Source organism: Narcine bancroftii, chromosome 2 (genome assembly GCF_036971445.1).
Source record: "Narcine bancroftii isolate sNarBan1 chromosome 2, sNarBan1.hap1, whole genome shotgun sequence".
Classification (NCBI taxonomy): domain Eukaryota; kingdom Metazoa; phylum Chordata; class Chondrichthyes; order Torpediniformes; family Narcinidae; genus Narcine; species Narcine bancroftii.
Window position 1 is genome coordinate 326,934,860 of NC_091470.1, and position 25,822 is coordinate 326,960,681.

Sequence of the window (25,822 nt, forward strand, 5' to 3'; positions counted from 1 at the left end):
ATAATATATTCTTATTACAAATAAGAACTCCTAAATGTGGAGTTCATAAATCTAGGCAGAGGTGGGAACTAGATTTAAATATCACAATCAATGAGAAAAGATGGGTAGATCTTTGCAGAGATCGTATGACTAATGCTAATATTAATGTAAGGTATAAATTAGTTCAGTATAAATTTTTAAATCATTTATATCTTACACCACAAAAACTGAATAGATTGAAATCAGACTTATCAGACCAATGCTTTAGATGTGGTGAGGATGTGGAAACTTTTTTACATTCAACTTGGTCTTGTCCCAAGGTAAGACCTTTTTGGGTGGATCTAAGAAATTTTTTGGATCAAGTTACATATGTTGTATTTCTGCAAAACCCAGATTTATTTTTATTAGGAAATATTGAAGGAACAAGACCTAAATTAAAACTGTCAATACATCAATTAGAATTTGTTAAAGTTGCATTAGCAGTTGCATTTGGGTAGGGCAAGATGGAATGCAAAAATTCAAATTTATATTCCTTTGGGAAAAAAAAGTCACACACAGAAGTGTGTGTATATTTATGTTTTTATGAATTTGGCACCCATACACTCAAATATTAGACTTAAATTGATAACGTTGGGGTTCCTGTGCCTCTGGACCTGAGAATCTCCACTGTTTTGTAATAAAGAATTCTGTTTAAATATGTGTGTTAGATGGCACCCTTCTGTGCAATCCTGAAACTATCTTTCTTTTTCTTCTACTTTACATAACTATATTATATCTTTATTTAACTATTTTGAGGTTAGGGGGAAATTATGTTTTAGTTTCTTTTTCCCCTTTGCAATCTGTACTATTGTATTAATTATTAATCTTTGACTACTGTATGTATGGAGAACATTTTTAGTAAAATATTTTAATGAAGCTTTCCTGATTTCACTATATGGTGGAGTTCTGGTTCTACAACTTCAAGTTCATGTATGCTTATAGAAGACCAGTTAAACATATGTAAGACACAGTGCACAAGTGCAAAGATTCACAGAGATCAGTGGTGTGGAGAAAAGGTTACATAATTTTACTATTTTGAGATTCATTCAGGAGCCCGGTAATGGCAGGAAAGAAATTGCTCTTGAATCTGGTTGTACATGAACTCATACTCATGAATCTTCTTCCTGATGAGGAAGGAGTGAATGATAATGATGAATTTATTGCCATACATTGTACAATGATCATGTGCACCAGAATTCTTATATGCTGCAGCCAAATAGATACTTGTAAAGAATAACTATAATAGCTTATTGAATTAAATTAGGCAATAAATGTATAAGGTTGGTAAATGAAAAAATATTGAGAATAACCCTGGTACAAAAAATGACTTGCAATAGAGCAGACAGCACTTTTTTTTGCTGTTGGGGCATCTATAATTAATGTACCAAGGGGACGTTCAAGAGTCTGATAGTTGTTGGAAAAAAATTATTCTTGAACCTGAAGGTAGCAGTGTGAAGGGCTTGTGACCAGGGTGATGGGGTCCTTTATGATGTTGGTTGCCTTCTTGAGGCAGTGTCTCACACAGAGGGGAGGGCAGAACCTGTGTTGGAGCTAGCTGTGTTTGCTACCTTCTGCAACCTTCTGCATTCCTGGATTCTTGAATTGCCAAAGAAGGCAGTAAAGCAGCCAGTCAGTATTCTTTGCACATTGCACCTATAGAAATTTGAAAGAGTTTCTGATGACATGCCAAATCTCCTCAGATTCCTTAGAAAACAGAGGTGTTGGTGTGCCTCCTTCATGGTTGTTTCAGTGTGCAGGCTCCAGGAAATCTATTCTGAAATATGGACTCCCAGGAACTTGAAGGTTCTGACTCTCTTCAACTCTGTCCGAATAATGCAGACAGGTGTGTAGTCCCTCAATCTCTCCTTCCTAGTATCAACAATAAGGTCCTTGGTCTAGTTGATTTTGAGAGCAAGATTGTTGTTCTGGACCCATCCAACCATGTTCTTAATCTCCATCCTGCGTGGCTGGCTTGGGACAATTCTTTTAATATGTTGGCTGTTTTTTCAAGGCAGCGGAAGGTATAAATGGAGCCAATGGAAGGAATGTGGATAGGTGTGATGGCCTGAGTCACATTCACAATCCCTGAGGCTTCTTTCTATCTTGGGTGAGGCAGTTCCTTTATCGTTCAGTGATGCACTCTGATAGGATGCTTTCAATAGTACATTTCCAGAAGTTGTTGAGGAATCCAGGTGACATGCCACATTTCCACAGCTTACCGTGGAAGCAGAGGTGCTGCAGCACTTTCTTGGCCATTGAATCAATGTGGGTGGAGAAAGACAAATTACTGGACATGTTTACTCTGAGGAACTTAAAGTTGCCTGCTATTTCCACCTCGGCATCATTGATGCAGGCTAGGGAGTGAGCTCTGACTCTTGCCCAGAAGTCAATAACCAGCTCCTTGACCTTGCTGACATGGAGGTTGTTGTCCCGATACAAAACCACAATCTCTCTCTGCACTCTGACTAGTCACTTTAGACATCTTAACTTCCATCTGTGAATTTATAGAGCTGGAGTGGTGCTTAGCCATGTAGTCATAGGTGTATTATAGTGAGCTGAGTATACACCCTTACAATGCCCTAGATCACCTCCCATATAATTAAACTCCATTTATTATTTGAATCCACTGTAATATTCTCACCTAATCAGACAAGTTAATTCCAGCACTCTGCTTATATCATAGACCTGTTGCCATTGAGAACTAATGAACTTTCATGTTAAATTGCAGATTGATTGTGATTGATTGCATACACATTGATGATTTGTGCATACATTATGTATTACAATAGTGAGACAGTTTCCTACCATTTTGTGATTTGTTTGGCTGGATTGCTGATAACCAGAATAACAAAAGCAAGACACAAGAATTTAAGTTCATAAAAATTAAAATAATCCATAGTAAAAATTTGCTCTGCTGTATTTTCATTTAAACCTGCTTCAGACCATTGCATTTCATTTGATTTGCTTGATGAAATGAATATTTAGTTTACTTAATAAAAATGTTGAGGTGATGAATGAAGCATGGGCTGCAATTGACCAGCTTCTCTTTTGTTGCAGTCTTCTAGCAGCAGGTGGGGGCAATCGTCGAACTGCCAATGTGATTGCCTGTGGCTTCACAAACTTGTTTATTTTAAACAAGAAGACTCTGAATGAAATATTGGTGTGTTATCCAGATTCCCAGAAGATCCTTAAAAGCAAGGCAAAGTAAGTGTAAACAAGTTATCATCAAATATGCCAAATAATACCACCAGAAAACAAATCATTTCACATCCATATCAGTGCACCAATGCAGTTTTGGAGCCTTTCCATTATTTCTGTCATCCTTCAACTATGTGTTTCACTACCAAGTTTAGGCAGATACCAGGAAACAATTTCCTTTGAAATTTCCTTGCAAGCAATCATGCATTATGTCCTTTTTGATTATACCAGCTACACAGAGCCTCATTCCCCAGTGTGTTTACTTCCTCACCTTGTTGCTGCTCTCTTTTTATTACAGTATTTTACTAAATCTCATTTTGTTCTATCCAAGGCTTAAACCCTCATTTCTGCAGCACTCTTTAAAGCTGAAAACAATATGATAATGGAAGCTTTGATTTTAGGTTTTATCGATGAAGTTGTAGCATACAAGAAAAGTCATTGACTAGGGCTGCCAAGTGAACAAGGTAGATTAAGAGAACCAGAATTCAAAATTACAATTAGTTTAATAGCACATTGTTAGAGTTGTATTATAGTCTGCCCAATAGTCAGAGCAATTAAGAACAGAAAGTTGTGATAGTAGGAAATTTTAACTTTCCACCTATTGACTGGGACTCCCACACTGTAAAGGGCTGGATGGCTTGGAGTTTGTCAAATATGTTCAGGAAAATTTTCTAAATCAATATATAGAGGTACCAATGAGAGAGGATGCAATACTTGATCTCCTATTAGGGAACCAACAGGTCAGATGACAGAGTATGAGTAGGCAAACTTTTTGGGTCCAATTGCCATAATGTCATTAGTTTCAAGTTAATTATGGATAAGGATAAGTCTGATCCTCGAGATACTAAATTGGGGAAAGGCCAATTTTGTGGAAATGAGAAAGGATCTTGGAGCAGTGGATTAGGATAAGTTATTTACTGTCAAGGATGTGTTCGGTAAGTGGAATGCCTTCAAAGGCGAAATTTTGAGAGGGCAGAGTTTGCATGTTCCTGTCATGATTAAAGGCAAAGTTAACAGACATAGGGAATCTTGGATTTCAAGGGATATTGGCGATCTAATTAAGATAAAGAGAGGTGTATAGCAGATATAGGCAACATGGAACAAATGAAGTACCAGAAGAGTATAGAAAATGTTAGACAATACTTAAGGAGGAAATCAGGAAGGCAAAAAGACACGAGGTTGCTTTGGCAAATAGAAGGATTTCTACATATTAAGAATAAAAGAATAGGAAGGGGCAAAATTGGTCCCCTAGAAGATCAGAGTGGTCATCTATGTGTGGAGCTTCATGAGATGGGGGAGATCTTAAACAGGTTTTTGCCTCAGTATTTACTCAGGAAACTGGCAGAGTGTATAAGAAATGAAGGGAAAGAAGCAGTAGTGGCATGGAGTATATAGAGATTAAAGAGAAGAAGGTGCTTGCAAATAAAGAAAGATAAATCCCCTGGGCCTGACATGATATTCCCTCAGACCCTGGGGGAGACTAGAATAGAAATTATAGTACCCTGGTAGAAATATTTAAAATGTCCTTAGCCACAGGTGAGATACCAGAGGACTGTTCCATTGTTTTAAAAAAGGCTACAAAATTAAACCAGGAAATTACAGGTCGGTGATCCTGATGTCAGTAATAGATAAATTATTGGAGGGTGTTCTGAGAGATTGGATATACAAGTATTTGGACAGCCAAAGTCAGCATGGCTTTGTGCATGGGAAGTCATGTTTAACAAATCTGATAGAGTTTTTTGAGGAGGTTACCAAGAAAGTAGAGGAAGGAAAGGCTGTGGATGTTGTCCACATGGACTTTAGTAATGCCTTTGACAAGATCCCACATGGGAGGTTAGTTCAGAAGGTTCAGACACTCCATGGAGAGATTTTAAAATGGATTTGAAATTGGCTGAATGGGAGAAGACAGAGAGTCGTAGTGGATGTTGCTTCTCAGACTAGAGGCCTGTGATTAGTGGTGTGCCTCAGGGATCCGTGCTGGGACCATTGCTGTTTGTTGTCTATGTCAGTGATCTGGATGATAATGTGGGAAATTGGATCAGCAAGTTTAATGATGACACTAAGATAGGAGGTGTTGTGGACAGCGAAGAAGGTTTTCAAAGCTTACAAGAGGATCTGGATCATCTGGAAAAATGGGCCAGACAATGGCAGATGGAATTTAATGCAGATAAATGTGAGATGTTGCATTTTGGAAGGATATACCAAGGTAGGACATACATAGTAAATGGTAGGGCACTGAAGAGTGCGGAATAACCAAGGGACATGGGAATAAAGATACATAATTCCCTGGAAGTGGCATCACAGATAGACAAGGTTGTAAAGAAAGTTTTTAGCATCTTGGCCTTCATAAATCAAAGTATTGAGCACAGGACTTTGGATGTTATGGTGAGGCTGTACAAGACATTGGTGAGGCCAAATTTGGAATATTGTGTGCAGTTCTGGTTGCCAAACTACAGGAAGGATATCAGTAAAATTGAGAGAGTGCAGAGATTTACTAGGATGTTGCCAGGTCTTCAGAAGTTGAGTTGTAGGGAAAAATTAAACAGGTTAGGACTTTACTCCTTGGAGTGAAGAAGAATGAAGGGAGATGTGATAGAAGTTCACAAGATTTTAAGAGGTATTGACAGAGTGGATGCAAGTAGGCTCTTTCTACTTAGATTAGGAGAGATAAATACAAGAGGACATGGTTTAGCATGAAATAGGAAAGGTTTAGGGGGAAACCTCTCAGAGACTGGTGAGAGTTTGGACCATCTGACATGGTACATGATGGCTTACTCTTAAGTTTTAAGAATAAATTTTATAGATATATATACATGGATGAGAGAGGTCTGGAGCATTATGGAATGGGTGTAATTCAGTGGACGAGCAGAATGATGTTTTAGCACAGACTAGAAGGCTAAATGCCCTGTATTCTTAGCTATAGTTTTCTGTAGTTCTAAATAACTAAAATATTTCCGGTAAGTCCCCTTCAAAATGCAGGATGAATTTTAATAAATGCAACAGAGTTGTGGACAATAGACAAAGATGCAGAAAAGTAACAAATTATTTTATACTGAGCTGCTATAGACATCAGTGCACATGTTGTGGAATCACTATACTCATTGTTACACAGGCAAATTAATTACACTCTATAGAGTCCAGTACTCGATTGCCACCTCCCAAGCTTACATTTTGGGCTTATATATAGCTCTGCTTCTGTCACATGGACAGGAAGTGACATCATCAGTGATGTCATTGGCTCAAATTAAAAATCTGTGTCGAATGCAGGTCAATTTCCTGTGTATTCCACTGTACATCCACCATTTTGGGACCAGGTTCACTTGCTGGTAAGTGGGTCACCACAGACGTTCAATTAATTGTGGTGGTTTTCAAAAGGCAGGCGAAAGGGAGATTTTAGACTCCAAGGCAACAGGATGGAGGCTGGAGACCCAGGATAGCCAAGAGAAAAGCTAGAGATACCAGGAATAAGAGTGCTGGGAACCTTTCAGAACATGGTGTCAGTGTCTCAGACAATCTGGCCCATTGCAGTGGAGGCTTAATGTTGTAATGTTAGTAATTTATGCAACAGGATCATTTAAATTGGCAAAAATATGTTTGCAATTTTACAAAATAGGATGAGCTAACTCTGGAGTGAAACATTTTAAATAATCCATTGTTATTTTTGCCATTCATTGTTTCCATCATGAATCAAGCCTTTCAGCAACTTTCTTTTGGTTAAAATACATTCCACTTTGAAGTCTCTCTTTGTAAATTAAAGGGTAAAATCACAAAAACATATTTGCAAATTATCTGAACCTCCTTGAAGTACACAAATTTAGGGGACAGGAGTGGGGTAGTTGGTGGTGGCAGGTGTGGGGAGTGTTAGTGTCTAAAAAGTTAGAGAATGACACCAGTAATCACTCTAGGTTTGCAAGAAAGTAAGTGGGACGCAGAAGGTAAAAATTATTTTGGCTAAGAGTCATTACCAGCTAGATAGAACAACAAAGGCAGCAAAAGTGCATGAGTGCCACCACCTGGAGGTTTTTCTCCAAGACACACACAATCTTAACTTGGAAATACATCGGTGATCTTTCACTGGGTCAGAATCCTGAAACTCTCCCCCTAACAGCATTGTGTGTATACCCACACTTCAGGCACTGCAGCCATTTAAGAAGACAGCTTGCCATCACCTTCAAGGGTGATTAGGGATGGGAAGTTAAATGCTAGCTCAGCCTCAAAAACCACAAGCCTTGAATTAACAAAAACAACTTCATCCCTCCTTAGTTCAGCTTTCACCCACTGACCTCTCCTCTCCTTGCTCATCTTTCCCCTCCATTTTCTGTCCAAAACTAGGGTTTCAACCTAAAAAATCAACAATCTATTCCCCGCTATAGATACTCCCTGACCCACTGAGTTCCTCCAGTGTTTTTTTTTAAATAATGAATCCTGGCTCTCCACTGTCTAGCTCCCTTACTCCAAATCTATTAAATAATAAATATCTAATTTAATAATGAATCAAATCAATAATTGCAATCTGCAGAAGAATTATTTAAATTTCTACCAAACTTTTCAAGATTGACTTGTTGCTTAATCCATTCCTGAAAGGTTTGGCTCTACTCTTATTTATTAATATAGCTACACCTCTGGCTTTTGAATTATATGATGCAGCCGCTATGTGCCCTACCCAGTCTCTCCTTAATTTATTATGTTCCACTTCAGTTAGATGTGTTTCCTGCACAAATGCTATGTCTATTTTTTTCTTTTTTCAGGAAATTTAATAGCCTTTTTTGTTTAATTTGGTTATGTATTCCATTAATATTTATAGACATATAGTTCAACATGGCCATCTCATATTGTTTACACCTCATTTCCACTTTTCCCCATTTTCATCTCAGTTTTCCCTTTTTGAACTCAATGCATGACCACACTTTTAAAACATAAAATATTTCAACAACTCCGACATCTAAAATTCCCTTAACTCAAATGTTACCCCCCCCCCCCTCTGAGTTGCCCCTTGTCCCTTGCCGGGCAACCACAACTCCCCACTCCATTTGGATTGCGAACCCACTTGCAACCATCAACTGACTACGCAGTGACTGTTATTCTCTCCCTCCCAACCTCCTCCAGAAAAGACTTTTATCTTCACATATAACAAAGCCCACCCTCTTATTTTTCTTTGTTTTTCTTTTTTCCCCTTACTTCCTTTCTTCCATTTTCTTTCCCTTCTTTAGTTCTTACTTGTACATTATTTTTACATCTTTATATATAGTTTGTCGTCGTTCTTGTAACATCTCTTCATCTCTCCTGTCCTGCAGGCATTCTGCAAATTCTCGTACTTTATCTAGATCCGAGAACAGTCTATTTTGCTCCCCTGGGATAAATATTTTAAGCATAGCTGGATATCTTAACATAAATTTATAGCCTTTTTTCCATAGGATCGATTTTGCTGTGTTAAACTCCTTCTTCTTCTTGTGTCTGGGTAAAAAAATATTTTTTGACACTTGTATTCCAATGGTTTTTGTCTTCTCTAATTTTATTCCTTGCCCTCTCCAGTATATTTTCGCTTGTCGTGTATCTCAGAAATTTTACTAAAACGGATCTTGGCTTTTGTTGTGTCTGTGGTTTCGGGGCTAGTGTTCTGTGTCCCCTTTCTATTTCCATTCCTTCCTGTATTTCTGGCATTCCCAGGATCTTTGGGATCCATTCTTTTATAAATTCTTTCATATTTTTGCCTTCTTCATCTTCCTTTAGGCCCACTATCTTTAAGTTGTTTCGCCTACTATAGTTTTCCATTATATCAATCTTCTGAGCTAACAACTCTTGTGGCTAACTTTTTTGTCACTGTCTTCCAATTTTCTTCTTAAGTCATTCACTTCCATTTCTACAGCCGTTTCTCATTCTTCCACATTTTCTAATCTTTTCCCTATTTCTGTCATGACCAGCTCTATTCTACTCACTTTTTCTTTTTTCATTTCACTAAATTCTAATGTCAACCATTCTTTTAATGCTCTCATTTGTTCTTGAATTTTTTTTAATCTATATATTGTACATCTGTTTTACCTTCTATTCCTCTGTGCAGACCTTGGTCATCTTCTTCCTCTTCTTCTGTGTCTGCACCTGTGTTTGTGTCTTCTAATTCTCCTCCTGTCATGATAATGAATATGTATGAGATGTACCGGAAGTCACGTGGTATGAGAGAGAGAGATAAGAACACAAGCAGGAGAACAAAGGGAAACTGGAGAATAAAGACGATGAGAGGTTTACCTGATAAAACTTGTGTTTAATGTTTTATTAACTTCACATTTCGGGCCACAAATGTGACATTGGCGACGAGGATGAAAGAAGCTTGAAGAAAATTAAAGACTAAACAAGATTACAGAGGATTACAGACAACTTCAAGGTGATAAGAATTTTCTCTTTGTCTCAGTACTTTTGGGGCTGAAATATTTCCTCATGGCTGGTGCAGACGGTGACTTTCTAACACATAGTGGAATTGCTCATTTTGACTCAACGGGTGATGCAAGTACTGTAAGTGTGAAGTGGAAGGCAAGAATTTGAATCCTACGCCGACAGTCGTGGCCTATTTCTAGATACCGGTACAGTTGAACAAAAAGTGCAGAGGAGGGCGTTACTTCTTTTCACTGCTGGACCTGCAGTTCGGGAAACATTTAAGACACTTTTGAATACTGGAAGAAAGGATGAGTACCGGAAAGCGGTAGATGCATTAAATGCACACTCTGTAGTGACACCGAATGCTACATTTCAACGCCATTTGTTTCGGAGAACGAGACAAGAAGATGGCCAGACAATTGCTCAGTACGTGACGAGACTACGCCAGCTAGGTGTTGGATGCAATTACATGCCAGCTGATTTGGACAACCAATTATTGGATCAAGTCGTACAGCACTGCAGATCAGATAAACTCAGAAGACGTCTACTGGAAAGAGGGAGTGAGTTGGAACTCACCGATGCTTTAGCCATTGCTGCTGCATTAGAGGCTGTTGAAGGGCAATTTCATACCATGACCCTGAAAGACAACTCAAGCCAGCAAATTAAGAGGCTCTCACATTGCCATAATCAGCCAAGATATACGCCGACACAGGACGTGGAGTGTTATCGATGTGGAAACCGAGGTCACTTTGGAAAAGACCCATATTGCCCGGCCAAAGGCAAAGTTTGCAGAAAGTGTGGAGGTAAGGACCACTTTGCAAAGAAGTGCAAAAGCAAGTCCAATGCAGACCAGAAGAGGAAGAGTACAACTTCCAAAGGCAAAGCCTGGGGGAAAGGAAAGTATCCTGGAAAGAAAGATACCATTCGCCAGATAGACGGTGACGATGATGATACCCAGGAGGAACAGAGTTGTTACCAATTTACGTTGAATGAAGTACATCATGAGAAGGTCCCAGTGATCATTGGTGGAGTGACAGTGCAAGTCATTGTAGACTCAGGCAGTGACAGTAATGTGATTGATCAACATTTATGGGAGAAGTTGAAAAGGAAAAAGATCATCTGTACCTCAAAGAAGTGTTCCAAGAAACTGTATCCATACACAGCAACCAAGCCATTGCAGACCATTGGATGTTTTACTGCAACTGTTGAAGCTGGAGATAAGTACACCGAAGCAGAGTTTATGGTCATAGAAGAGAGGGGAGAACCATTGCTGAGTAGAAGCACAGCGCAAGACCTGGCAATACTTCATATTGGAGCTTGTGTCAATTCAATTCAGTCATACGAGGATATGAAGCAAAAATTCCCCGCAGTCTTCCAAGGAGTAGGAAAGCTGAAAAGTCGACAATTGAAGCTAGTGGTAGATGAAACGGTCAAACCCAAAGCACAACCAATGCGCCGAACTCTGTTTGGACATCGTGGGAAAATCGAAGCCAAAATTAAAGAATTGATCGAACAAGACATTATTGAACCGGTGGAACATTCGACACAATGGGTCAGTCCCGTAGTGATTGGCCCAAACCAAAGGGTGACATAAGACTATGTGTTGACATGAGAATGGCCAATGAAGCTATAATTAGAGAACGACATCCTATACCAACAGTGGAGGAAATACTTCAAGAACTAACTACCAGCAAGGTATTCTCAAAAATTGATCTGAAATGGGGCTATCATCAATTAGAGCTGGATCCAGGTTCCCGAGATGTGACAACATTTGTGACTCACTGTGGATTGTATCGTTACAAGAGACTATCATTTGGAATTAATGCAGCTTCGGAGATCTACCAGTATGAAATCCATCGAGTGATTCAAGGCATTCCTGGAGTTGCCAACATTTCTGACGACATCATAATCCATGCACCAACGAAGGAAGAGCATGACAAACGGTTGAGGCGTGTACTATCTAGACTACAGGAGGCAGGCCTTACCGTGAATGGAAACAAGTGCCAGTTCGGTGTGTCAGAAATGGACTTCATGGGACACAGACTTACACGGGAAGGACTAAACCCTGCAGAGGCCAAGGTGAAAGCTATTGCAGATGCACGTGCACCTCAGAACGCAACAGAGGTGAGGAGTTTCCTGGGATTGGTCAATTTTTGTGCAAAGTTCATTCCTAATTTTGCTACAGTGGCAGAACCACTAAGGAAACTAACCAGGAAAGGTGTACCATTTCATTTTGGATCTGAGCAGAAGAAAGCATTCACAGCGCTGAAGCAAAGCCTGTCAGATGCAAAAACTCTTGGATATTATGATCCGGCGGCATCAACCAAAGTCATAGCGGATGCCAGTCCAGTTGGTTTAGGAGCCGTGTTGGTCCAGATGCATGATGGAGGACCAAGAATCATTGCCTATGCCAGCAGATCATTATCAGATGTGGAAAGAAGATACTCTCAGACAGAGAAAGAAGCACTCGGACTTGTATGGGCCTGTGAGAGGTTCCATGCATATTTATACGGCATTGAATTTGAACTCATCACAGATCATAAGCCATTAGAGGTGATCTATGCACCTAGATCCAAACCATGTGCCAGAATAGAGAGATGGGTACTCAGACTACAACCCTACAAATATAAAGTAATCCACATTGCAGGGAAAGCAAACATTGCAGATCCGCTGTCCAGATTGGTGAAGGATGGTGGTCCACAATCCAAGTCAGAATTGGGAACAGAAACAGAGAGCTTTGTATGCTTCGTAGCTATTCAGTCGACACCGAAAGCTGTGACTACGAAGGAAGTCGAGAGAGAATCCGAACGTGATCCAGAACTCATGGAAGTAAGAGAATGCATACAGAGTGGACAATGGGACAAGTGTACTCACAAGGCTTACATTCCCATTTGAGACGAACTTTGTTGCATCAGAAAGTGTGTATTGAGAGGTGGCAGATTGGTGATACCGCAAAGATTGAGACCGAAGATCGTATCCTTAGCGCATGAAGGACACCTAGGTATTGTTGGTACCAAGCAAAACCACAGGACCAAGGTATGGTGGCCAGGTTGTGATAAGGACGCAGAGAAATTTGTTAAAACTTGTCACGGATGTCAAATCACAAGTAGGAGTAATCCGCCAGAACCGATCATGCAACTTCCGACAGGACCATGGATCGACGTAGCTGTTGATTTTCTTGGACCTTTACCGACGGGTGAATCAATTATGGTAGTGATAGATTACTACAGCAGATACTATGAGTACGTGGTGTTGAAGTCCACAACCACTGAAAAAACAATACAAGCGTTAGCAGAGATATTCGCAAGATATGGATTACCTGTTACATTATACTCTGACAATGGTCCACAATTCATTTCAGAGACATTTGCGGAATACATGAGGACCACAGGTATCCACCATCATAAAGTAACTCTGAAATTGTCGCAAGCCAACGGAGAAGTAGAGAGACAAAATCAGTCCATTGAAAAACGATTGAGGATTGCACACGCAGAAGGACAAAATTGGCGAGAAGCATTGCTATCTTATGTGGCTGAATATCGAGCAACGCCTCATGCAACCACTGGAAAAAGTCCTGCAGAAGCATTTTTTGGGAGAAAAATCTGCACAAAAATGCCAGAAATAAAGGAAATCTGAGATGACCAGGAGATGAGAGACCACGATGCTGAAAAGAAAGGTGCAGCAAAGCTGTACACAGATTCGAAACTTGGAGCCAAATACTCAGACATCATGCCAGGAGATAATGTTCTAGTGAGGCATGAAGCTGGTGGTAAGCTAGACACACCTTATTACCATCAACCCTATACTGTCGTATCCAGAAGTGGCAGTATGGTGACAGTCAAGTCTCCGACTGGAGTCCTGTATAAGAGAAATGTATCAGGTGTAAAAAGGTACCAGTCCAGAGATACATCGAGCGAAGAGGTTGAAAGGCCAATACGAGATGCTGAAACTGAGAGACCTGATGATGATCTAGAGGCAGTTACCAGCACTCCTGATGAAGTGACTAGAGTGCCATAACCACCCGAAGCCGTGGCGAGCAGTATTTCCGACGCCGAGAGTGAACAACCGAGAAGCGACGACAATATCGCAGGCAGGCCGAAACGAAACCGGAAAGTGCCCAAACGATATGAAGACTTTGTGCCATAGTTTTAATAAGAACTTTGGGACAGTATTTAATCTTATATCATAAAGTGCATGTATGAGTGCTGTAGGAAGTAAATTTTATGTAGTTATGATGTTTGTAAGTTTCCGAGGGATATTGGAAAGTGAAGGTAAAGTTTATTTCAGATTAAAGGAGGGTTGTCATGATAATGAATATGTATGAGATGTACCGGAAGTCACGTGGTATGAGAGAGAGAGATAAGAACACAAGCAGGAGAACAAAGGGAAACTGGAGAATAAAGACGATGAGAAGTTTACCTGATAAAACTTGTGTTTAATGTTTTATTAACTTCACATTTCGGGCCACAAATGTGACACCTCCTTGTATCTGTTTCTCTTCTGGCTTTCTTGTTGAGCTCCTTGCCTTACTTTGGTGGGCGTCTTCTTGCATGGCTTCTTGCTGTTGGTCCTCTTCTTCTGGGCTAGTCATCTGTTGGGCCTCCTGTTGCTGTTCTTCTTTCCTGACACTCCCTTTCCTGTCACTTTCCTCTTCTTCCAGCTGAGAGCCCTGATGTTGGGCATCCCTCAGCTGGCCGCGCTGTGTTAGTTCGCTCCTCAACTGGGCCCCCCTCCCATCTGTGTTTACTTCTTCCTTAGTGTGCACATTGTGCATGCGCAAGGAGTCGCGGATGCGCAGTTGCGCGCTTCTGTTTGGCTCAGAGAGCCATTTTTGCAGTCCAGTGGACGGGATGTCGCCACTCTGTGGGGTGTTCACCAACGTTGGGGAGCGGGCTCTTTACTCCATGACGGCTCCCTCTTTCTTCATGCAGGTAAGGCCTTCTCCTTGCTCTTTCGGCATCTTTTCTTTTTTTCCCATTGTTTTTACTTTTTAACTTCTTGGGTGCCATTTTCTTTCTTTTCTCTACAACTTTATCTTTTATTTGTTGTGTTTTGTGTTTCTTGAACTTTGTATTTTCTTCACTTTATTTCTTCTTTTCTGGAGAGTGCTGGTATTCTACCGGCCACTACTCCATCACGTGACTCCAGGTTTGGCTCTACTCTTTAGGCTGAGCTTTGTTTTTACACTTTTCAATCAATTAAATTTAAAGCACAGCATTATTTTCTGCAATCTCTTACACAGGGTAGGGATCATTTTTCAATAAGTTAGTCCTGGAGTCTTGCTGCTCAGAAATGAACTGTTCATGGTAACCTAACCAAGCATTTATCAAAGCTAATCCCGTTGCACATTTCAATTACCTTTCAGGTGAAAATGTCTTCCCCACTAACTTTCCTTCCCCTTATCTTAACCCCATGTTCTCTCATCACAGACAGCACTGCTAAAGGGAAACATGTCTGACAATCTACATCCTCCAGCTCCCCTCACCCTCATTTCTTCAGTCTTTCCTCATCTTGAATACTCAATACCAGACAAAATCCTGGCATATCTCCTCCATACCAATTCCAGTGCAATCACATCCACAATACAGACTGGTTATCAGAATTGCACAAGGTAATCCCAGCGGTGGCCTAACCAATTATTGAAAAGACACAAATGTGCTGAAGAAACTCGCAATTTGTGCCTGCCTGTTGCTTTTCTCATACTGCGATGAAAGGTTCAGGCCCGAAACATTGACTACTCTACTTCCTGCTAAGTTTCTCCAGCACATTTGATTATTGTGTAAACATACAGACATCAAGGGAGTTTGGATGAGAACTGCAAGGTGATATTTTGAGTCGTATGTCACAAAACTCCACTATCCAATTGAACTGAAGCATTTTGGATTTGGATTTAGAGGGAAGAACGCAGATGTTCCTCCTGACCAAAAAAAAAGCAGCTGTTACAACCACTCGTATCATTATTTTTCTCCCAGATATTTAGTGACCAGAATTTTCTGGGCCTGTTCTTCTTGACTTAAAAATAAGTAAGCTTAGACAGAACCGCACGAACAGCACCAGATACACCAGCTGCCAAAATTCTCAGCAAGATTACTGAGAATTCAAAAACATTTTCAAAAATAAAAATCAAACGATAATAAAAGGAAAAGTTGAAATTTAAAAAACTCAAACAAACAAATTCAACTTAGCTGGTGGTTTAATTACTTTTTCTTCTGTTGGGCTGCATCCTCCCTTCATTTCAGTGGGAGCACGGTACTTTTACCAAGATAATTAAGATTAGATTCACTTGACAGACGTCCCAAACTAAGAGCTTGGAAATTTGAGGAAGCTGTGCTGCTTTGTTGGACTCCAGAGATGAGACTGGACTGACTACTTTTGAAAATAAGTTACATATTATTTGAACATTTGAATACTTTGCCAAGTGAATAGGTTAAGTTTACAATGTTAACAATGGTATTCAATATCCTTTGTATGCCTTGTAACATATCAAAATCTGGCTTCATAAATGTAATTTACATGCATCAAGATTTTCTGATTTCTTGTTATTAAGCAGATCAGATCCAATTCTAGTTATTGTCATGTAATAAAACAAAAATGTATTACATGAAATTGCCTTATTCTTCCTTAAAGCAGACAAAGATTCTCCATTAGCATTTGCATTGCCCAGCACCCCTTAAAATTAGAGAAAGAGCAAAAGAAAGTCTATCCAGAGTCACTGAGTGTCCATGGAATCCCCTCCAGTGCTCCCTTGGCCTCTGCATTCAAACCATCAGCAATCCCAGCACAGATCCAAACCAATGAGATGATCAGGAAGCCTTCAGCCCTTCAGCAGCCCTTCCTGCCTTCAACATCCTCTCAAATTCCAGTTCCAATACTTGGTTCTCATAAACCAGTTTTCAGCATCCTACAGCCTTTGATCCCAAGTTACCAACAGCTCACCACCTGTGTGTGTCCTTCACCCACAGAGCCCTCACCAGTCCACAACTGTGGTCACTGTCCTTAGGGTCATCTTCTCTGCTTTTCCTTCTCAACTAGGTGGGGCTGTTCTCCCTGTTACTGGTGCCCATTGTTTCCCCCCAGAGTCTGCAACCCCTTGAGGCTCTTGCTGAACCCAGGCATCTTGGACCCTGACCCCTGTGGTTGCAGAATTTAAAAAAAAACTCTGTTGGCTCCTTTAACAGGTCTTTTTAAGCCTGTACAGAGCCGTCAGCAATAGGACTGGGTGGTAGTACTCCACAGGGGTGTGCTGTGTCTCCACTCCCCTCAGGCCCACACCAGTGGCGATGCAATGTTAGTGCCGCCATTTTTTCTACCGAATTCATCATTAAAATGCTTGGCAAATTGGACGATGAATCAGAAGCAGTGACATCTAATACATTTTTAATCATTTTTGCAATATAGGTCGTAATAATAAGACACATTAAATAAAGTAATTTAACAGGTTTTGGCAGGAAATATTTCAATTGCGCTATCACACACAATCAATTTCTGTATCATGATGGCTTTTCTGCAACAGTGGCATTGACAATAACTCTTAATTACTATTGTTGTCCTGTCTAATACTATTAATTGAGATCGAAACAATGTCAATAAGAACAGTGTTATAAGCCTTGTTTACACAGCTAAGTACGCCAGTCATTACTAACTATATTACAAGCAATGGGATTGTTTTGCCTGGTTATTTCATCAGTATTATTTGTTATATAGGGTATATATAATGTGTTTACTTCATTTATAAGTGCATTGATATGATGGATTAGGCAGAATAATGAATTTACTATGGACCTTAAATGCACCCTGATCCATCTATGAATTTCTGCAGAACATATTGATTCTTCCATTGAAGTACTTTGACCCTCTTCTCATATCATTCATCAGTGATGTTGAAGACAATCATAAGTAGAAGCTCAGATGCAACCATTTGCAGACTCTTCCAGATAGACAGCCAATGTGACATGACCTCAGGTCAATTGCTTAATTTTCCGCAACATTTATTTAATATGTCCTCATCTTTTCTGCATCTATTCACCTACTTCTGATTCTAAACTTATGAAATGGGATTCTGTAAATATGAAAATAACTTTAAATATTCAATTACAATAAATCTCTTTGGGGGGTTATAATAGATTTGTAATCTTTTATTTTGATTTAGTATTGTGTGAAATAAGCTGTGGCTAACATTGAATGTAGATCTGATTTAAGCCATCATATTTCACATATGAGCTTAATTTATTAATGTTGTAACAAGCCCAACTACACATCAATCATGATTCTATATGCATTCTGAGTAACATAATTAAGAAAACAAAACAGAACTGCAGATGGTGGAATCTTCAACAAACAATGAGACGCTGAAAGGACCCAACAGGTTAGGTAGCATCCATGGTCAGTCAATGTTTCAGTTCAGAACCTTTTATCAAGTCTTGATGAAACATGAACCCAAACTGGTAACATAATTAAGAATCCAGTTCTTCCTTCAACAATTATTTATGCTCTTATAATACATTTAAGCAGCTCAAAGGTGAGTGTAATAACATCAACAACCTTTTTATTCCACTTTTAACATTGCAAAACTTCCTCAGTTCCTTCTCAGGAAGGAAAGCCATGTAACGCCTTAAGAATTGCAAACAAAAAACCAATGATAAAGTGTAGATAATAAGGTAACAAGAGAAGAGCGCAGAGAAGATTGCAAAAGGTAGATTTGTAGATAGATAAAAGATGGATAATAGCCAAAATTATGGGAGTATTGAAACAGAGACACAAGAGACTCGGGAGCAAATAGCAAAACTGCTAGAGAAACTTGTTGGCTTAGGCAATGTCTGGGGAGACATTTCAGGTCAAGACCCTCACCTTATCTAGATGAAGTTTCTTGACTTGAAATATCAACCATGTCTTTCCATGTATAGGAAATGTATCAATCATCTCTTTCCAAGTCTCACCAAGTTGCTCTAGCAGCCCATTTTTATGAAATCCAGGATGTGAGTTTTAATTCAAGATGTTCTTTCATGATAAGTCTGAATATCAGGGTTAATAAATCACAGAGATCTGGGATACATTAGTTCACAGGCAGCTGAGTTTTGGATAACCTTCAGGTTTTTTTTTTAAATATTGGCTGGAGTCCCTAGGATTAAAAAGTAACAAAGCATGGATGAAGGTTTCAACTTGTAAAGATGTGTAGTTGGGTCTAATTATGAAGGTAAACCTGGACCAAGTTATTGACTTCAATAAATTATAACAAATGCAGAACTAAAAAATGTTCATAGAGCAAAGCAATGGTTATTGAGACAAAAATATATTTGAATGATGTAAATCAACCATTATCCACAGGGGCCCTCTACCCCTATGGGGGCCACAGCACATTTTAGTAAAAACCTTGTTTCATTTTCATCTCGTGTACATAAAATATATATAGTGCGTAGGAGAGAAGTATAGAAGAAACCAAAACTTGACTGCTTCACAGGGAAATGGGCCCCATAAACTGAGCAGAGTGCTAAGGCAGTCATAGCCAAAAAAAGGTTGAGCATGGCTGATGTAAGTGATATTTTGCCTGCCCGTGAAACTAAATGGGAATGGTGAATATTACATATTGTCCATAAACCTACCAAAACATAGTGAGCTAATATATTAGCTAATTTATCTCCAGATCCTGACAGACATAACCCTATCAAATAGAAATGATATTTAAAATGAATGTTTAAATCTCAATGACTAGGTTCATTTATTGCCAACTCTTGGATTTTAAAGATATGTATCTTCCAATCTAAATATGTAATCAAGGTTTAGAAATGCATGCAGACGGAGATGTGATTTTTCATTCATTGTTTAATACAACTCTAATATGGTTGCCCACAGCACACAGTATATATGTCATTCGTACACAGGCCTTTCAGTATAACAATTTCAAGATTCTTTCATTGTCATGAAATAAAACAGAAAATGTAATATGCACAAAATGTATCACCTTTATACATTTATACTATGCATTTTATATTTTTTTTAGAAAATTATTTGCAAAAGATAAAGACAAGAAAGATGAAATCAAACATATCCCTAAAAAGGGATTGGTGTTCCTAATTCCACAGAGACCAGATACTCCAAAACTTTTTCATGTACTGCTAACTGCAGTAAAGCAGAAAGGGTTACATCTACTGATGAAATTTAAGGAAACTGAAACCAAGGTAATCCAATTACGTTATTTATGGTATTTTGTTATGAAGAGAGAAAAGTCAAAGAACCAAAAAGGGTATAAATCATTAAGCAGTATAGGTGGCATCACACAAGAATTTCTCGTTGTTACTGTGGTCTTGGGAAAAGGCAGATGCAACATGAACCCATGCCATTTTTGGGAGTGTACACATTTTCTGGGCAACAAATGGCAACAATTCAAAGACATATCCAGATTGTCAGATAATACAATATTAAAAATTGATGAGAATAATAATGTAGATCAACAACAAAAGCTATATTTGAAATATGTTGATGTTAAGGCAATTTTTAATCAGTGCTGGGGGAAAAATTAACAAGGTTGGAACAAGTAACATTGCAAAACTGTGAAAATGATCATGATAAAAAAGAAAATATATCAAAGCAAGTAATGGTCTTTTGGCCATTGAATCCACACCATTCATCACTAATCCTACATTTATCTCATTTAAAAAAAAATCTTCACATTTACCCTCAGATTCCATCAATCACATACACATTATGCATAATTTACAATGGACAATTAATCCATTAACTGGCACACCTTTGAGATGAAGAGACTAGAACACCTGGAGAAAACTGAAATAGTCACTTAGTTAACATGCAGATTCCAAGCAGACACCATCTTAGGTCAGGACTGGATCCAGGTGTCTGGGACTGAGAGGCAGCAGCTGCTCCAAGGTGTGCCAGGCAAAGGACACTGCCCATTATTCCCGATGAAGGGCTCAAAAGCTTGGAAAATTCAAACTCTTAATCAGAACCATAACGAAGAAGATGGACGTGAAATAACCACTTCCCTCTCCACCCCCAACATCCTTACCAAGGTAGTCATGCAGGATGCAATAGGCAAACAGGAATCATTGAAGAAAATAATTAAGTACACTGGGCCAACAATCTCAAAGAGTAGGAAGGAATAAACTGACTAAATGTACAAAGATTCTGAAAAGGCTAGAATAATTGGAGGAACAAAAATGTGCCCTCAGGACCATATTAACTAGAGATCCAATAGAAAGGAAGACCATGTTAAAAAAGAAAATCACTTGTATAATCATCAGATAGTCAACATGCAGATGTAGAACATATATGAAAACCTTTATAATGTTATAACTGAATTTTTACCAGTGTCAAACAATTAATGGGTAATTTTAGAATTGATTCAAGATTGTGAAATGATACTACTTTACTGTTTTTCTTTCAACAGAGCTGTAAAACACTTCACCCACTAAAGAAAGAAAATATGATAGCACCCCTATATTAAGGGATTTGCAGCCATGACAAACTGCTTCAGAGGATTTATCTTCTCAGAAAGAAACTGACAGCATGCTGAACTAGCAACTAAAAGGAAAACTTTCTGTTATGTATTCTTGGTTTAGAAATACACTGCACATAGAGACGTGATCCTTTTTTCATTGTTTAATATAAACCTAGCATGGTTCCCCTCAGCACAGTATATAGAACCCTACATCACATAAATCAGCCCATTCGGCCCTTCTAGTCTGTGCCAAAAACATCATCTCACTAGTCCCACTGACCTGTGTCCATTCCATAACCCTCCAGACGTCTCCTATCCATGTATCTATTCAGTTTATTTTTAAAACTTAAGAGTGAACCCACATTTACCATTTCAGATAGCAACTCGTTCCACACTCGAACCATTCTCTGAGTGGTGACATTATACACACACAGGGATATAGACATAACACTTCCCCACAACCCCCTACACAAAATAAATGCTTGTGAAAATAACATATGGGTAGCACTTGTACTAAACTATGATAACTACGTGATGCCCCATACTAATAACTACGTGGTGTCCCTAAACTAATGACTACGTGATGCCCCTATACTAATAACTACGTGGTTCCCCTATACTAATAACTACGTGGTGCCCCTATACTAATAACTACGTGGTGCCCCTATACTAATAACTACGTGGTGCCCCTATACTAATAACTACGTGGTGCCCCATACTAATAGTGAGGATTAAAATTACACTATAACGTAATTTTTTTCTGCCAAGCCCCTGTACATAGTCCTTCAGTCATTCAGGAAGGTGTTTTCCCTTTTTGATCATCTAAGAGAGGTAGAATCCAATGGGATACTTTGTGACTACTCTGGACTCTTTGCCTTTTGGGGTAGTACCTCAGTTGGTAGAAAGGACAGTGAACTTTGTCTTTGGAGAACCCATTTCGGACGTTGCATTGGACTATGTTATTGAAAAGAACGTAGTGTAGGACTGCTTGTTGAGCTTAGGACTTTTCTATTGAGGACTGCTCGGTTGAGAAGGGGCCTCACTTCTCAAGGTTATTTCTGGAATGTCAACAATGGTATGAGTCCAGGGAATCTCATCAGGATTCATTATGGATCCAACTTCCATCCAATCTAGTTGAATGTGTGATAGCCAGTTTCTTCTGAACAACGCCGGCCCCTTGGTATCAACGACACAGAGGGGTAATCTTTTCTTTGTTCTGTGATTGAGCTTGTGGGGCCCACTGTGGGGACAATATTACATTTCCTTTTTAAATCTTCACTCCAACATTTGGGGTGTAGAGGAGGTTCAATTCCATTCTTGTCGCCAATCTATTATGTATTCTAGGTTTAGAAATGCATGCACACGGAGATGTGATTTTTCATTCATTGTTTAATGCAACTCTAATATGATTGCCCACAGCAGACAGTATATATGTCATTCGCACACAGGCCTATAAATATAACAATTTCAAGATTCTTTCATTGTCATGAAATAAAACAGAAAATGTAATATGCACAAAAGTTTATTTTTCCCGGTAATAAAGCAGACAAAGAGTTACCATTAGTATTGCCCAGTTCCCCTTACAAAATGAGAAAGAGAGGCAAAAGAGAATCCCAGAGTCATCTGAGTATCCATAAAATCACCTCCAGTGCTCCTGTAGCCTCTGCGGCCACATAGACTCCTATCAGTTGGCATCCCGAGTTCATGTACAAACCTCCAATAATGATTAGGAAGCCTTTGGTGTCTTCTTGTCCCCTCAAATCCTAGTCCCAATTCCTGGTTCCCATGAGTCAGTCTTCAGCAGCCGACAGCCTCTTTGGGTCCTTCAGCCACTGAACCCCTAGCTGGTCCGTTGCTGTGGTCACCGTCCTGCAGGGCCTTTCCCCAGGCTTCTCCTTTTCAATGGGAGGTGTTTCTCACCTTTTTTAGTAGCCTGTGTAGTCCGCTCCTGCCACCCCTTGAGACCACTGCCAGTACAGATGCTCCCATCAGTGCGGTTGGAGCATTTTAGATTTAAAAAATACATTGCCGTTTGTGGTGTGCTGTCAGTCAGAAGCAAACACACAAAACCAGAAGACTGTACAACAGGCTTTATTCGACGTAAAACTCCACAGAGCCAGCTGTGAGATTGTGCTGCTGTGAGCTCTGAGAGTGACTTCGAAGGGCCGGCTCAGATTATATCCCGGAGGGTGATTGACACCCGACCGGGTGGGGCTTGATCCATTCAGGTCGGCTGATTGACAGCTGACCAGGTAGTGTCTTGACCCCATGTTTTTCTGCAGGTACAGAGGTTGCCCCCGCAGTAGGCCAGTGGTGTACCACTACATTCACCCCCTTCTTTAACATTGACCCGGGTGGGGGGGGGGGAGTTGCAGTAAAAGCCCCAACATATACACAATATTTACAATTTATGACGGTCCGGCGGCCATCAGAGTCTCTGCAACCATTGCAGGACTGGCTCCTGGTCACTGGTCAGTGAGGGTGTTTGGAGGGCTGGGGGTAGGGGCCAGAGCGGCTGGCGTGGTGCTGCATGGAGAGGAGGCCGGGATTAGGTCATGTGCATTGCATCGAGGGGTGGGTTTTTCCCCCACGGTTGTAGCAAGTCCTTGGTGCCCAAAGAGGTTTTGAGTGCCCCATAGCTGTTCAGGGTCGGGGGGGGGGGCGGGGTGTCAGGCCGGCAAGGTCCTGGGCTGGAGGATGCTGTGTTGTAGTGGGTGCTCCTGCCAGTGCCAGGTTCCTGGTTGAGACTGTGTCCTCCCTGCCATTGCTGAACCTAATGTAGGGATAGTTGTGGTTCACGTGCATTCATGAGGGGTCATGTTGGTAGCCATGCACAGAAGTGACTAAATGCCATGGAGTGCCTCCAGATGAGCATCCTGCCAGTATTCTATGGACCACCCTTTTGACTTAAGAGCCAAAAGAACTGTCTTCCAGATCACCCTATTCTCGCATTCCACTTGCCCATTACCTCTCGGGTTGTAACTAGTCATGTGACTAGTCGCGATGCCCCTTGATATTAGGTACAGGCACAGTTCTTCACACATGAAGCTAGACTCCTGGTTGCGGTGGATAAATGTCGGGTAGCCAAACATGGTTGGATGTCGTAGCTGTATGTTTCCAGCTTGACTCTCCAGAGCAAGATCTTGTCTTTCTTAATCTTGTCCTTGTGTGGTGTTGAACATGAATGCCACTGCCCACTGGTTGGTGAGGAGGGTGAACCTCCTACTGGCCAGGTAGTGGCGCCAGTAACAGACCGCTTCCACAATCGCCTGGGCCTCCTTTTCAATGGCGGAGTACCCTAGCTCGGAGCCGAGGAGGGTCCTGGAAAAAAAAGCGACCAGGCGGCCCCCCCTCCCGGTTGAGGGTAGCGGCGAGGGCTATATTGGAGGCATCACTCTCCACCTGGATGGGGGAGTCCTCATCCATGGCTTGCATCGTGGCGTCTGCGATATCCTGCCTGATGCACATGAAGGCTGCCTGCGCCTCAGGTGGGAGGGGAAATGTTGTGGCCTGGGCCAATGGCGGACCTTGTCCGAGAAGCAGGGAAACCACTGGGAGTAATAAGAGAACAGGCCAAGGCACCTGCGGAGGGCTTTGAGCGGTGTGGGGAGGGACAGCTCCATTAATAGGTGCATCCATTCTGGATCTGGGCCAATGACATCATGCGCCACAATGTACCCCCAGGATGGCAAGGCGGGTGGTGCTGAATGCACGTTTCTCTTTGTTGTACGTTAGGTTCAGCTCCTCGGCCGTCCGGAGAAATTTTTCCAGGTTGGCATCGTGGTCCTGCTGGTCGTGGCCACAAATGGTGACATCATCCAGTTACAGGAAAATCGCCTTCAGCTTGTGGCGGTCTACCATTCGATCCATCTCCTGATGGAAGACGGAGACCCCATTCATGACCCCAAATGGAACCCGGCAGAATTGGTACAAGCGCCTGTCCACCTTGAAGGTGGTATAGGGCTTGTCCCGCACATGGATGGGGAGTTGGTGATAGGCCAACTTCAGGTCAGTTGTGTAGAAGATCCGGAAACGGGCTATCTAGTTGACCATGTCAGCTATCCTTGGCGTCCAACTGGGTGTACCGGTTGATAGTCTAGCTGTAGTCCATGGCCATCCTTGGCTTGCTTCCCCCTTTGACCTCAAGGACTTGGGCTCTCCAAGGGCTGTTTCTGGGCTCTATGACACCTTCCGCCAGAAGCTGCTGCACTTCTGTCCTGATGAATTCTCTGCCTGCTGTGCAATAGTGCCTACTTCTGGCAGCTATTGGCTTGCAGTCTGGTGTGAGAAGAGCGGCGTAAGGATGATGCGCAGCATGGAGAGGCCGCAGGTTGGCCGGGGCTGGTTGGAAGGCATGCTGTTGAGCGTGAGTGGGGGTAGAATGCACGTGCCCATTCAGCGCAGAAAACCTGCGCAAATCCAACAAAGTCTCAGCGCTCCCTATTCTTATTTATTCCAATTCTATCTATCTATATATTTATTTATTTATTTTGCCAGTTGAGTTTCCAGTTGATTGAACACCAGATAATGAGGATTTTACTGTATATTGAAAATATTTACCGTTTCCCACTCTCTTGCCATCAATGTCATCCATTTTGTTATTTGAGTTATAGGTACTCCCAACTGCTTCAATTTGTTGCACAGCCTCATCTTTCTTCTCAGACAGCACTAATAGCCTGGTGTCCTCTGACCACATCACAGGATATTCTCCTACCAATTTGCTGCCAATCACTACATATATTAGATACATGCCAACACATTCCCTTTTCAAATGCTTTTTTTTCC

At 40.7% G+C, this 25,822-nt stretch overlaps 1 protein-coding gene and 1 long non-coding RNA gene across 4 annotated transcripts in view; one reads left to right on the forward strand and one right to left on the reverse strand.

Annotated features, from left to right (window-relative positions):
* LOC138755633 (cyclic nucleotide-gated channel beta-3-like) overlaps positions 1 to 23,365 on the forward strand; it is a 142,569-nt gene extending 119,204 nt beyond the window's left edge. For all 3 annotated transcript variants that reach the window (XM_069921984.1, XM_069921985.1, XM_069921986.1), the window contains 3 exons: positions 3,076 to 3,222; positions 19,583 to 19,760; positions 20,987 to 23,365. In XM_069921984.1, the coding sequence (XP_069778085.1) occupies positions 3,076 to 3,222; positions 19,583 to 19,760; positions 20,987 to 21,043 (382 nt within the window). In that variant the 3' untranslated portion in view covers positions 21,044 to 23,365. The remainder of the gene's footprint in view (positions 1 to 3,075; positions 3,223 to 19,582; positions 19,761 to 20,986) is intronic.
* On the reverse strand, positions 1,308 to 15,919 carry LOC138755637 (uncharacterized). The gene is made up of 3 exons (XR_011352439.1): positions 15,787 to 15,919; positions 9,256 to 9,339; positions 1,308 to 3,205 (listed from the first exon to the last, which is right to left on the reverse strand). It is a non-coding gene; the product is annotated as an uncharacterized lncRNA (long non-coding RNA).
* Positions 23,366 to 25,822: the final 2,457 nt, after the last annotated feature.